General features: G+C 41.9%; 1 protein-coding gene across 1 annotated transcript; it reads right to left on the bottom strand.

The window, feature by feature from the left end:
- Positions 1–587: 587 nt before the first annotated feature.
- On the bottom strand, positions 588–2594 carry LOC118964843 (piggyBac transposable element-derived protein 4). The gene has a single exon (XM_036979439.2). The coding sequence runs from the start codon at positions 2592–2594 to the stop codon at positions 588–590; it is 2007 nt and encodes a 668-aa protein (XP_036835334.2).
- Between the last annotated feature and the right edge of the window lie 13011 nt (positions 2595–15605).

The raw sequence follows: 15605 nt of genomic DNA on the forward strand, positions 1-15605 counted from the left end.
CCATTCCTCAGCTTTTTACCGAAACGGGCACAGAGAATGCTTTGTTATTGTTTCAACTACTGATTGTCCTTTAAGCCCTTTAAGTACATTTCTTTCTTTTTATTTACCAACAAGAGGTTTTAGTCACGAGGAAAGAACCGTGTACAACAATAAAAGGAACATCTTCAGGACAAATTTCTTTTGGAAAAGCAGAGATAAACTTCCCACAGTAAACATTTTGTTGATGTAAGTGCAGAAAATGTCTTCACTGTTTTTTTCGTCTCAATTTCATATAAAAACATATTATTTTCATGATATAAAAAGTGACACAAGGCATTTTTTGTCAGTGTTACGAAAGGCAATGAGCCAAAGACATTCTATACTAATATAAATGAACTATTACAGTTTATTTTCTCTAGTCATTCGTGCGATAATACTTATTCTATCCTACAACTTTGTGACTAGTCTACTTCTACATGTAATAAAGTGTAACTATAATGTGCACCTGTCATGGTAACCTTTGGATTTACAGATCTTAGCATATAAAAAACATAGTTTTTTGACAGAAGTTAGTTTGTTGACACAAAGACACAAACCACTATCCAGACTTATTTATGGAACTCTGAGAAGCACCCTCCCCTGCACAGGTGAACGTTACATATCTTGCAGCCAAACACGCTCTCATGTCGCAGCCCCTTGTTTGTGCAGTTCCTGCAGCGCCGGGAGCGTTCAGACATGCGGTCCAGTCGGTGCCCGTACTCAATGGGTGAGTCTGCGTGGCGTTTACGTGCCGCCCGCTCCATACCCCTCGCCCCCTGGTAGTCCCCGATGAGCTGCTGTGCCAGGCGGACGCGGAAGTGGCGCTGGGTGAACTGTTTACCGTTGCAGCCAGCCGGAGGGGCGCCCCCGCGGCTCTCTCGTAGGATGACGTAGGCGTTGACGATGCAGAGGTTGACGTAGAACCACAGGAAGTAGCGCCACCACTTCTTGCAAGGGCGCCCCACCTGGTAACACTCCCTCAGCTGGTCACACAGGTCCACCCCTCTCATGTTCTCCTGGTACAGTAGCAGGGGGAGGGGGTGTGGAACCCCAAAAGACACTCCTCCTCCGCCATCACTATCCACCTCCCACTCATGCTGCTGCTGCCTGCCCGGGCTGATACCCACAATCCCCGGCGCCGAGTTGGAAGACAGACAGCTGACGACTTTGGTGTCCCGGGTTACCGTGGCGACAAGGTTGCCGCGCTGGCACTGGTAAAACTCGCCTGGCGACAGCTTGCCGACGTTGCATGGGCGGAGGACCTCAGGGTAACCACGGCGACTGGGTTGGGTGGGGCCGCAGGCGTAGAGGCCGTTCCGGAGGAGCCTCTGCATGAGGGGCACAGAGGTGAAGAAGCTGTCCATGAAGATGTGGTGGTGTTTCCCCTCCAGACCCCTCACCAGGGACGTCACCACTCTGTAGCCCAGGGCAGCCACCGCCGCCTCCTCGCTGGCCTTGCCCACATAGATCCTGGCACGGTGGCAGTAGCCTGAACGGGAATCACACAGCATCCACACTTTGAGTCCTTTCTTTAGGGGCTTGGAGGGCATGCACTGGGTCGGGGAGAAACTACCTTTCATGGCCACGGCACCCTGGTCGATGGTCAGGCAGCGGTTGGGTGTGTATGAGTCCCACATAGTGTTCTCAACGACATCCAGCAGAGCACGTATTTTGTAGAGGCCATCATACCCTCGCTCGCCACGCACAGGCTCTGACGCACGGTCGCATAGGTGTAGGTTCTGGGTGAGTTTCTCAAAGCGCCTAGCTGTCATAGTCTTTTTAAAGCCTGCATTGCCTATGAAAATGTCACTGGCCCAGTACATGTCAGCATCAGGAAGCTGGTTGATGCCCATAAGAATGTTCAGTCCTATGTAAGCTTTCATCTCTCTCAGGTCAGTGGGATGCCAGTGGGGGTCGGACTTTCCACTCCTCCTTTGCCGATAGAGGGCGTAACTGTTTGTTTGTTCTACCATGTGTTCAAAAAAAGAATCTGGAAAGAGTAACCGGAAATAGTCACGAGTGTCAGCATCGTCCCCCAGCGAATGCTGTGGGCCACTGACAGCGGAGAATGGCTCTATTGAAATTACCTGATCAGGTTCGCCCCAGAAGTCGGGAGAAGTGCAGTCTTCATCCAAGTCATCATCAAAGCTGAAAAAACTCGTGTGCTCCTCCTCCTCCAAATCGGAGAAATCAATATCCGAGTCGTTTGACGTGGTGTCAGAGCAGTTATTGGAGGTAGAATAATAGCACTCCTTCGCGTACTCCTCCTCCTCGTGCTTGATTCCATTGCCAGTGACCAAAATAATATTGCAGCCTCCTTCCGCGATGTAACTGACTGCGTCTGCAGTGTCCTCCGTTGCTGCTGTGCTTTTGAATCCATTCTCCCCCTCCTCGCCGTCCTCCTGTACTTCGTCTTCCTCCTCGTCCGAGTCTGGCTTTCTGAAAGGAATTTCAAACCACTTTACATCGACTGAAAGATTAAGCGGAGAATCTTCACTGTCGGAGACCGTGGAAGTTTCTGTGTCCGCGTTAGTTTCCAAAATAGTAAAAAGCTCTCTCTTTTTTCTTGCCGCCATGTCGGGGTATAGAACTGTCCCTGCATGAGTCTTGTATTTATTTTTTTCGTGGGGAAATAATCCTCAAATCTAACCTTCAATTCAATATGAGCCGAAATGCACTTAGAGACGTCTTCGTAAAACTTGCTGGTCTTTAAACCATGCGGTTTCTATAAGCTTGAATCTCATTGTTTCCGCTCTTCGGTTTTCTACGCTTTGTAGCGCAGTGTGGCCGCAGACGTCAGAAGCTGCATGCATGTCCTGCTTTGTAGGGCGTTTTGCGACTGCAGCTGGTGGGGTTGCTAGTTCGCTAGGCTGGCAGATGGCCGCTTGCTGTTGTAATGCCCGCTGGCATTCGCCACTATCAATAGCAGGATACCCACCTCCGGGGACACGGAGGGAAGGAAAAGAGTGCATGATATAGTTTATGCCTTTACAGATTTCCTATTTCTAAATAAACTGTTTTTTTATTGTATAATGAATGAAGAATGTTGAATTTGTAGCCTACATGAATTCACAATCAATGTACACAACACTCACTGAGTGACAACATTGCGTATTTGTAGGCTGTTATTACGCACGCAGTAATGCGCACTAAAATTATTGTTCTCCAAGATATTATTTAGGTACCCTAAATGTCTGATGATGAAGCAGCATATGGTTCTACACCACATACATATGTAGCCTACTAGATATATCTCATACAGTTATATACTATTAGAATAGTTATCTCAGCCTAATGATGATCTCATTCATTCATAAACATGTTTCCTCTAACGGGTTACTACACGAAACTGCAGTCCCATAGGCTATTTTGGGAATTTAGTCCTTCCCTCTTATATTGTAGGAATGTGGGCAGTCCCTATTCTTCACTCAGAGGGGAGTATTTGTGTAATGTCAAGTGATGTTTTACCTGGCACTCTTAACTATTAGCTGATGTAAGGTTTAGCCTACTTTCATGTACCTGAGCTGACAGGTACCCATCATTCATCATTTAACACACCATCCTCATACAAGATGAATTATTTCCAGTATTCAATTGAACAAGAATGTTCCTCTGGCCACACCTAAGTACAGTATTACCGGTATGCGCTGGTTTCAGCATTGGCTGTGAATACATTACTTTGGGTTAACATGATATTATATGCCATGCAGCCTTGGTGAATTGTTCAGTTTCTGTAGTGTTTTACCACTGTAGTCAGTGTACCGCTAGACTTAATGCAGTATACAACAACTGAAATATGCAAATAGGCTAACGGTGTAGACTTTCCTCGGGATATCTTACTTTAAAGTAGTTTTAAGTTCTAGTGTGAATGTAGTACTGAGAAGCATGGTTAACAAGATGTCTAACTAAGGTCTCTGGGTTCAGATGAAACCACTCTGGTCTGGTCTATGCCTTGCACACTTGGGAGGAGGCTGCTGCCAAACTCCTATTATGGAGGATGGGGGAAGGGAGCTACAACCATGGCCTGCATGACTATGGTTGAGTGAACACTTGGTCACTGCCTCTGGGCCATGCAGGAAGAACAGGATTTATGGCTGGTTCTTAGCCTACCCTTGCTCACATTCTAGTAGTCTTTGTTTCTGTGGTATCATGTTGCCTAGTCCTCTCTACACTGGTAGAATGTGTTTCCTTATCTGCCCAGAAATAATTATTTGAGTAGAACTATACTGGTAACCAGTGTGTAGGAAATGGGGGGGGGGGACTGCGGTCCTGTGCTTAGAGATATCCGGACCAAAAATAGAAGTAAGCAAAAAGCCTCCCTCCAGTGTTTCCAGGCCCCTGGAGCACAGAGCTGCAGCAGACCCCTTAGAGACTCCAGCCAGCGGTGGGGTGGAGAGACGCTGACCAATAGGGGGTGAGCCACTGTGTGTGTGTGTGTGTGTGTGTGTGTGTGTGTGTGTGTGTGTGTGTGTGTGTGTGTGTGTGTGTGTGTGTGTGTGTGTGTGTGTGTGTCTGTGTGTGTGTGTTTGTGTGTGTGTGTGTGTGTGTGTGTGTGTGTGTGTGTAGGGATGGACTGGCCATCTGGCACTTTGGGGAAATGCCAGATGGGCTGGTCCATTTTTAGCCTAGTGGGCATGTCTAACTAGTTTTTTTTTGTGCAAAATGATAATTATCTGGCTAATAATGGGGGCCTCAAAGGAAAAATGGTCCGGTGTGTTAGAAATGCCAGGGCTGATATTTGGTCCCAGTCCGCTCCTGGTATAGTGTGTGTGCCTGTGGTGTGGACAACTCAAATACTTGTTTTTTACACAATCTCATAGACAGGATCAAGGCAGTGCATGTGTGGTAGGAGCACAACCACTACAGCCGCCGATACAGAGCATTGCCCTCTCACTATTCTTCTCTAATGGAACAGAGCACTCCATCAAGCTCACATATATGAGCTAAGTTTCACATTTTATGAGGAAAGACAATAATAATCAATATCTTTCTGTGGAATTAACAGTTAGAATGTGTGATTGGTACCTAGTAGGTGGCCTGATACATACATGTTCTTAGTCCCTTTGCAATGTCTGGATACATTTTCTCAGTTGCATGAACCGGATTTGTCCTATGTTAGTGCAATGTGCCTTTGAAATGTCATGTTTTTTGTCCTAACAAAAATCATAACATTTCATTTGAATGTTATGTCATAACAGCATCATAGGACTGTCATAAACATGACATAACACATGTCATAAGATGATATGACCATTGACAGTAAATAAAAGCCTGTCCCAACCAGTTCACAAAGGTTAAACATATGCATTTGTCTTTATTATTACTAAAATCAAAAAGTCAAAGAACACCATTTTTTATTTCATGGATACATTTTCAAAGCTGTATATATGGTGAATAGCAATACCATCAGTTTATGCCTACATCACCATATCAAAGCCCATTATCATTTAGCCCATTTGAGACTTTTGGCTACATTCCACAAATGTTCCTTGTACTCAGATGATGAAACTGAGGGCCAATTGTGACCTTGAATGACATTCACCTAGTGGCCTTTTCCATTTTGGGAAACAACGACCATACCACCCCCTTGTGGTGGTCTGAGAGAACTGACGTAATTTCCCAAGGAGGAATTTCAGTGCACGTAATGCATAACTATTACAGTACAATAGACTTCTGTTTAGTTATGAATTGGAACATCTTTTTTATGACTTTGGGCAGTTGTGTTAGCTATGATCAGCAACACCCTCTCTTCTATAACATACACACATTCAATTCAATTAAAAGGGCTTTATTGGCATGGTAAACATATGTTTACATTGGCAAAGCAAGTGAAACACACACACACACACACACACACACACACACACACACACACACACACACACACACACACACACACACACACACACACACACACACACACACAAAATATATATTGTGGATCTTGGTCTTCAGCTCTGTTTGTGGCCAGGCCATGTGTTTGTCATTATGGTCATTCTGCTAGGACCAGAGCTGATGTACTGGGTCAGACTACCAGTGTGTCCACAGCTGCACTAATATGGAGACAGGAACAGACTGAGTTTCCCAATATAACCACTGGATGGCGCTAAAGCATTGGCTTTCTTGAGAAAACTTTGGTCAAAATGATGTCATTGCACAATAGCTTGTGAAGAAATGTAGGATTATTGACAGAGAACAACAGTATATGGGTTAGAATTTGTCCTGTAAAGATCTATTTAAAGTATTTTGATTTGTAGACAGTGGTGAATTTCATACCAGTCCAGACTGTCTACTGTGTGCATGAATAGCACTCTTCTCTCAAACCTCTAGACTGAAATCTCAAGATGTAAAACACACACACACGCACACGCGCGCACACACACACACGCACACGCGTACACACACACACACACACACACACACACACACACACACACACACACACACACACACACACACACACACACACACACACTCACACAAAAAATATATATTGTGTATCTTGGTCTTCAGCTCTGTTTGTGGCCAGGCCATGTGTTTGTCATTATGGTCATTCTGCTAGGACCAGAGCTGATGTACTGGGTCAGACTGGCTTTGGCCAAGATCCCGGCCTGGCCCAGCCCACTGTCCCAGTATCTGATTCTGGATATCACCACATCCAACCAGTGACTAATCCTAATCCCCTAAGCAATCTATCCGTATTAGCCCGTTGATATTCTGCCTCTCCATTTTGTACTGTGGTGATTCTGTCGCTGTTTCAGAGGTACCCGAACTGAAAAATGTAGGGTCTGCCTATGTTCAGAAAATGGAATGGAATTCAATGCATTGAAATTGTTGCATAGAGTACATTATAGACCACAGTAATGTACAATAAAGGAAAGACAGTGTCTGGGGCAGATGAAAGAGAGAGGCTCCTAGTTTCCTTTGGTGTTCAGTGTAGACTCTTCCTGGACCCAGTCTCAGTAGGCGGTCCTAAACTCCTCTTTGACTCCATAAGTAAACATAGCCTAATGAAAAGGAAATCACTGGAAGATTACAGTTCATTAACATGTTAAGGAGAGGCACCACAGGCTGAAATTACATTTTTTCATCTACTTATCAATTTAGAGATTTTGGGGTATTTTTGTCCTTTACTATTAGTACTTTCAAAAAGTTAACATAAAAATGTCTAGAACTCGATGGAAATGTATATTTCTTTTAGTTATCATACTACCGTCATCAGAATGTAACTCATTCAAACATTTACATAAATCCATAAATTCAAAGCTCATATAATTTAAAAGCCCACTTTATAGAGAATGTTTCAAACTGGACTTCATGGAGTAACTTACTTTGTAGAGATGTTTAAGACAGGCATTTGGCGATTGGTAGGCTAAATTCATTGTACTTGTCTTTACTGTCATTTTCCAGAAGTCAGACTCTTCTCACACACCAACAAAATAAATTCAGTTTCAGAAGCATCTGCAGTCACATAATTTTGTCTGGTTATTAAAATAAATATTTTCCAGACTTGAATTGTTGATGTGTGGTCAAATTTGTATTCTTCGGAAACATTTATTTGGAAAAAAGCATTTATCCACAATCTACTCCATACAATTCCAATCTTGGAGTGTCTAAACAAAATGAAACCAAAGTATTTAGTCTGACTTCATCCAGTGTCCTGAAAAATGGATTTGTCGTATATGCAAATTGTGCATATTTAAAAATGGAATCCGTGGGAGGGGGAAACAGCACCACTGGTCACCCCACCAACTGTGTTATTGTTTTGCCAAGCTAGCGTTGAGCGTTGTGCAGCATGATAAAACATTTTTACAGTACATATTCTGTTCTTCTATCGTGCAATGAGGTGCTGGTGGACAAGACAGTGTTCATTGTTTGCAGTAACTTCTTTGTTGTTGTAATATTGCAAATAGATGTGGCTGTTTCACCATTATTATTCCAGCTTTAATTAGATATTGCCTAATTAGCATATTCTAATTCAATATTTCAGAAAAGTTGTAATACAAAAAAGTATTATATTTGTGTCTACATTCAACTGGATCATTGTGATATTACCTTATTAGGGTGTGGTGCCTCACCTCCAGTTCAGCTGGCCCTTTGCCATCTTGGACTCAACCCTCCCACTTGTATTCTCCCTGTTGGAGAATGGTGAGCCTTCTTCTCTGATACCAGAGTATCAGACAATGTGGTAAAGAGAGGAGGCTGGAATAATACACAGAGAGAGTATCTAGGGGGAAAGTGGGCAAAGATATTCTTTGCATTATTCTACACTTCCTTTCTGGACAAGGGAAGGGAAGTTGTGGTCTTTTGTAGCTGGAGCAACCAAATACCACCTCGTCTTGAAGTGACACTAACTGTATTGAATGTCTGTGTGTCTGTGTGTGTGTGTGTGCGTGTGTGTGTGTGCGTGTGTGTGTGTGCGTGTGTGTGTGTGTGTGTGTGTGTGTGTGTGTGTGTGTGTGCGCGTGCAGCATGTGTGTAGTAGTCTGCATGGGATGACGGTGTGTGTGTGTTTAACACTATACAAACTATGTAGAAACTATCCATCAGTGAGTGTGGTGATGGATTTCTTTGTGGATGAGGATTATCTATATGAAGCAAGAAACTGGCCTCTTACTACGACTGTGATATGTGGTTGTCACACATAGCTATTCTAAGAGGAATGCACTAACTGTAAGTCTCTCTGTATAAGAGCTCCTGCTAAATGACTAAAATGTTCATGTACTGTAGAGATGCAATATGCTATGAGGTGTAGTATGAGGTTTGATACACCATGATCGATTCTCTCTGTGTGAGACTGATAACAACAACTATGTATAGGCACTTAAATGATTCACGTGGAATCAAGTGACATTGTATGTAACTCATATTTTCAATACTTTTCTGAACAAAATAAACCCCAAATTCCGACAAACAAAATCCTTCTACACAGCTATCCATGAAGCCAGCTTATCATGCACCACAGTATACCTTCAAATAGAAAATGGTGATGATATCCATAGAGAAGTTATCCAAGAACAAGGAGTGAAGAACAGGAAGGAGTGAGTTTCCTGTTTTCATTTGATGATAAAACTAAATAACCCCAGTGAGGCTTATAAGGAACTGTATTCACTCCTCCCACTGAATATGAACTTGACAAATGCTTTTTTTAGTTTTTGTTTTTACAGTGAATCAGTCCCAAGTGAAACTGAAACAAGATCATCCTCCAGTAGTTGTTCCAGGGGGTTTGGTCTCATCTACCTCTGAGGTCCTCTACATTGTTACACCAGATGAAAAGCTTTTCTGATGCCACCTTGGATTCTAACTATGCTTCTTGACTAAAGGAACAAACTAGATGTGTGAAAGTCACTCTTGGAGAACAGTGGACATTATACAGTATATTGTAATTCCGGCATATACTGTAGCCTTCATCAGCATGCTTGTTGTTACACACAGACGTCCCAGACTCCCCCACGTATTTCCATGTAACCAACCCCATATCAAAGCCTTTCCCAGTACCAGACAGTGGGGAATTGTTCAAGGATATGGCTGTTTTTTTTGTCTGATCCATACAGAAGATTTAGTTTATTATGAATGGAATAGTTTTACCATAACAGACGGTAGTTAACAAATAAATAATCAATCTTGAGATATATCATCACAGATCCTCCAACATGTGCCAAGAATTTATATTTTCTTAAGTAGGCATGAGAAACTTTGTTGATTTAGATTTGAAACACAACATATCTATTGTCTGGTACAATGGATACACCCAAGATGTGACATATCTTTCATTTATTTCCTCTCCTAAATATCCCTCTGGTTTTATTACATGAATAAATCTTGATTGTTAGTTGTAAGGAAATCTCTTAAATTGTTAACATGTTGCCTGTAGTTTGGTCCCATTGAGTTGTAGCTGAGAAAAGACAACAAACGCATCATTATGGTGTTTGCCATTTTGACAAGTGTAAAACATGTATTATTTGGCAATGTTATTTGTTAGCATGTTCATTTGACATCTGCTGTAAACATGCTGAGGCTCAGTGTGTCCAAAGGGTGGCTGACAATCTTCTTGTTTTTAAACTTAACTCTATCCTTTCTTGATAATGTTGCAGCTCTTTCAAATTCAGGAAGATCCCAGCAGGAACACAATCCAGATGCCAGAACATTCTGATGTGGACACCCCAAAAACACATCACCAATGATCAATTATTCTAATGCATATCTGTGGCTGGTATGGTTTCAGACAACAGTGTCTCCTGTCTTTGATAGTGTTAGTTGTGGGAAAACTGGAGACTCATTCAGAGGGGCCCCTTCCATTCCCCTAGAAAGTAAAGCCTAGTTCTTAAACAATAGCCATACTATATACAGTCTATGAGAAAGCTACTTGTTTTGTCCCTGTTTTGTCCCTGTTTTGTCCCTGTCTTGTCCCTGTTTTGCCAAGGTGAAGCATCACAGGTCTAGAAATGTTATGTTGAATGACTTACAAAAACAATCCCACAAATTGCTCATTTACAGACAGGCTTGCTTTGTAACAGCAAGAAACCTTAACGTATCCTTATCAATGACTGTTTTGGTCACCTTTTAAGGGAACGATTATGGTGAGACACAACATTACTTATGGGAGTACTTAATGTGACCTTATCTGATTGTCGTTTTATACTCCTTTATGACAAATCTCTGAACAAGGAATTCCCAATTTCAGATTGGACCAGATCGAGTTTGGGGGGACTGGGACTAAGGGTGTGTATCTATCTGATGGTTCTTTGAAGTGAGTCAGAGAGCATGACAAGCCCAAACTCCTGTACTGCATTAGCAATACTGTCCTGTCAATTAATGATGGATTGATCACTTTATTACTGTGAGAAATTAGGTTAAGTATCTGGGTAAGGCCAGGGGAGATGTTTTTAATGGTTGATTTGCCTTTACTAAGCCCCACCCTAAACACATAGCATGGAGCAGTTAGGTCATGATTGTGGAGAAAAGTTCAGATCCACCACCCCTACCAAACGATCCCACGGTCTAATTGTTGATTTCTCCTCCTGAAAAGGATGACTTCTTCAAATGCTTCTGGTAGTAAAATGTTAGTCATAAAAAGTGTTAGTCATAAAAGCATAGTCATAAAAAGATAAGCCAGTGAACATGACTAGCAGTTTAAGTCACATTAAACACACATCTAGTAGTTTCTGGTGGTAGTTACAGGCACCTTCCAACCCAGCAACTAGTCTTGATTCTTGACCGTATTTTTTGGGGATTCTACTTTAAATTATTTGAGCTATTACGCTCTCTCTCTCTCTCTCTCTCTCTCTCACTCTTTCATTCCCCCCTTCTTCTTTCTGTGAGTAAATCAATAGGCTGTCATCCTGTTAGCACTACCCCCCTCAGGTTTTAGGGGGAGGCTGGAGGAAGAGGCTACATATGGACCTTGTTACTGTCCCACGGGCTTGACGCACACTACATGGGGGAGGATGGGAAGACACCGCCAATGAAGAGCCATGGTTCATTATCCATATCAGACCACTAGCTCAACAGAGTAGGCCTCCACCTCAACATTAGCACCCTCAAATCAACACGATAGAGCAACATTTAATGTCCTCTGCTATTGCCCATAAGTAAGGCCATGAGTTTTTCCTGACCACATCACCTGACCAGGAAACTCAGTCTTGTTAACCAGATCACCTGACCAGTAAGCTCAGTCAGGTAAAACTATTCTTCTTTACCATGTCACCTGACCACCCACGGGGCACACATTGGTTGAATCAACACTGTTTCCACATGATTTCAATGAAATGAAGTTGAACCCAAGTGGAATAGACATTGAATTGGCATCTGTGCCTAGTAGGCAGTAAACTCAGTCTGATAAACCCTTTTCCTGACCACATCCCCTGACCAGTAAACTCAGTCTGATAAACCCTTTTCCTGACCACATCCCCTGACCAGTAAACTCAGTCTGATAAACCCTTTTCCTGACCACATCCCCTGACCAGTAAACTCAGTCTGATAAACCCTTTTCCTGACCACATCCCCTGACCAGTAAACTCAGTCTGATAAACCCTTTTCCTGACCACATCCCCTGACCAGTAAACTCAGTCTGATAAACCCTTTTCCTGACCACATCCCCTGACCAGTAAACTCAGTCTGGTAAACCCTTTTCCTGACCACATCCCCTGACCAGTAAACTCAGTCTGGTAAACCCTTTTCCTGACCACATCCCCTGACCAGTAAACTCAGTCTGGTAAACCCTTTTCCTGACCACATCCCCTGACCAGTAAACTCAGTCTGATAAACCCTTTTCCTGACCACATCACCTGACCAGTAAACTCAGTCTGATAAACCCTTTTCCTGACCACATCCCCTGACCAGTAAACTCAGTCTGATAAACCCTTTTCCTGACCACATCCCCTGACCAGTAAACTCCGTTTGGTAAAATCTTTTCCTGACCACATCACATGACCAGTAAACTCAGCCTGGTAAAATCCTTTTACTGGTCAGGTAACATGGTCAGGGACAACTCTATAACCATAGATCAAGTTATAGATCAACATTAAGCAATTGGAGAAAACAATCTGACCAAATGTATTTAATTTTGGTGGGATGGAATGTGGTAGTGTGGTAAACCTTGAAGGACATGTTCCATTTTATGACTAGAGTGTAACAAAGCAAAGATGTCATTTACAAACCTGAAACCTCCATCTGTATTCAACATCTTCACTAGTGAGCATGACTCACCTCAAATGGAGTAAGCTAATGGACTGATGTGTAAATGTCAAGCTAAACAGTCCATATTATGTCCTCAATAAATAAAATAAAAGGAAACAAAAGTTAACCTTCCCTCTGAAAATATTTGTGTGGAGAACAAGCTATATTGCCTTAATGATCTTTAGAGGCACAGAATTTTTGTTCGCTCTAGTTTTACTGACAGCCTTATTTAAAGAAAGTGAGAGGTTTATAGCTTAAATTAAACATCTGGTCATATTGCGTAAAAGTCCCCTATAAAATATGGTGTGCAATGTTGTATTTATTTCAGACACATGTCAAACAACACTTCCACTGGGTAAAGGGAGGGAAGAGGCTGTTTGTCATTTAGTAGAGAGTTCTTTGATCTGTTCTGTAAGACTAAACAACCTGCTTTTCGGCATGTCTTTTTTTCTTCCCATGAGGGAGGTCAAATGGGGACTAGTATACAAGATAAACAAATAAAGGTGAGGGTTTCCTCGTGGGAAAATATAGGCTTTATGATCTGGGCTGTCGGAGAGATTTAGAAGTGTGTCACCTAACTTTGTTTTCTTGAAAGCCTTGATGGATATCAAATTATACATATCCTATGCAGATGGAGGAACTTCATTTTGAGCCAGTTTGCTACAGCAGGAAAATAATCCTGCAGCAACAGGAAATGTGAATTACCATGTCGATAATAATTCATGGCTATTTTTCTATGGGTTAATAAAAATGTTTGTACGTAAGTGAAAATCAAATCTGAAATTTCAAAGTGGAAATTACAAACTTCTGAAGCTTTTTTAAACCTCAAATACACTACAAGTTTAACATTTCCTGAAACAGGGTGATCAAACTAAGATCCTATATCTGTATATGCACCAGGTCAAAAAGTCAGCTGTTGTGCAAAACTTCTCAAATGACATAAGGCAAAGTATGGGGATATAGACGGTTCATTGGTCGTCCTGTGCAATCATTTCCTTGCGTGACATTGGGTTGATGGAAAAATTGCATCATACAGTTTGCCCTACATGAACTCTTGCTGAAGTCTCCACTTAAGCTATCACAGTGAATCTAGCCTTTCACGTTCTGGTGTACAGATCTATTACTGGACCTTGCTGCACATAGAAATAAGACCATTTTAAGAGTGTGTTTATAGTACTTGACACATAAGACCTCCTTGAATCCTGATAATGATAAAAAAAAAACACGGGGGAGAGAACAAAAGTGTTTGAAACTGATAGTCCGTAAAGGAAGCATAAAATGATTTTGAGAGGTAAATTAAGTTATCTTCGGTTTACGGCACATACTGTCACGACTTCCACCGAAGTCGGCTCCTCTCCTTGTTCGGGCGGCGTTCGGCGATCGACTTCACCGGCTTTCTAGCCATCGCCGCTCCATTTTTCATATGTCCATTTGCTTTGTCTTGTTCCATACACACCTGGGTTTCATTCCCTAATCACACTGCATGTATTTAGTTCTCTGTTTCCCTCCATGTCTTTGTGTGAAATTGTATTTATGTTATGTGGGTATTGTTACGCGCCATACTTTTTGTCTATGTTCCATGTTTGGGCACATTTATGTACTTTTGTGCTTTCGTTGGACTGGAATAAAAAGTGCTCCTGTTCACTACACTCTGCTCTCCTGCACCTGACTTCGCCTCCAGTACACACCCTTAACACATACACTATCGTTCAAAAGTTTGGGTCACTTATAAAGTTCCTTGTTTTTGAAAGAAAAAGCTTGTTTTTTGTCCATTAAAATAACATCAAATTGATCAGAAATACATTGTAGACATTGTTTATGTTGTAGATGTCTATTGTAGCTGGAAACGGCTGATTTTTAATGGAATATCTACATAGGCGTACAGAGGCCCATTATCAGCAACCATCACTCCTGTGTTCCAATGGCACGTTGTGTTAGCTAATCCAAGTTTAACTTCTAAACCCAGAGTCGGGGTTCACTGACGTTTTTCTGTTTATATCACAAATGTGGCAGTTAAACAAATCTACGTGCATGTTCATTGTTCATTTCCTGTATAGAAACTGCAGCGAGATGTGGAGAGAGAGACTGTCAGAGACAGATAGAGGGCTGTATGAGCCAGCTGGCCAGGTCTTAGTAACTCTCTGGATTCAACATAAAATAACATTTTCCAATGTGCAAAAGTCAAGGCCCAGAGGTTACAGTAATTCTGCAGAGTACAGAACAGCATATCAGGCCTCTTCATTATCTCACAGTCCTTTAGTTTTTTGCTTCTTTCATAATCATTTACACTTCTCTTTAAATGTTTTGGTATATGAGGATTTTCATTGCATCAGGTTGTAATAAGGATGTTCAGTGAAACAGCAGATCAATGTTGTAGTCACACACGACATTTCAGTCTTTAATTATTGAATCTAGCTAATGGCTTCTGAAAATACTATGAGCTTGTAACTGTGACATGTCGTCAAAACCACATACGACAAGCCAATTAACAGTTGAATTAATTAAAATGTGTAGCTGGATTTGGGGAACATACACATTATTCACATCGATCAATGAGCCCATTGATGGTATAGATCTGTGAATAATGTCGTTGGTTTGTCTGAACTGCGGAAAGTGAATATATTAATTTTAAAAAGCTAATTGATCATTAGAAACCCATTTTGCAATTATGTTAGCACAGCTAAAAGTGTTGTACTGATTAAAGAAGCAATAAATCTGGCCTTCTTTAGACAAGTTGAGTATCTGGAGCATCAGCATTTATGGGTTCGATTACAGGCTCAAAAACACTGTCAGCTGTGCTAACATAATTGCAAAAGTGTTTTGTAATGATCAATTAGCCTTTTAAAATGATAAACTTGGATTAGCTAACACAACGTGCCATTGGAACACAGGAGTGATGGTTGCTGATA

Source organism: Oncorhynchus mykiss, chromosome 6 (genome assembly GCF_057628025.1).
Source record: "Oncorhynchus mykiss isolate SJ-2025 chromosome 6, ASM5762802v1, whole genome shotgun sequence".
NCBI lineage: Eukaryota > Metazoa > Chordata > Actinopteri > Salmoniformes > Salmonidae > Oncorhynchus > Oncorhynchus mykiss.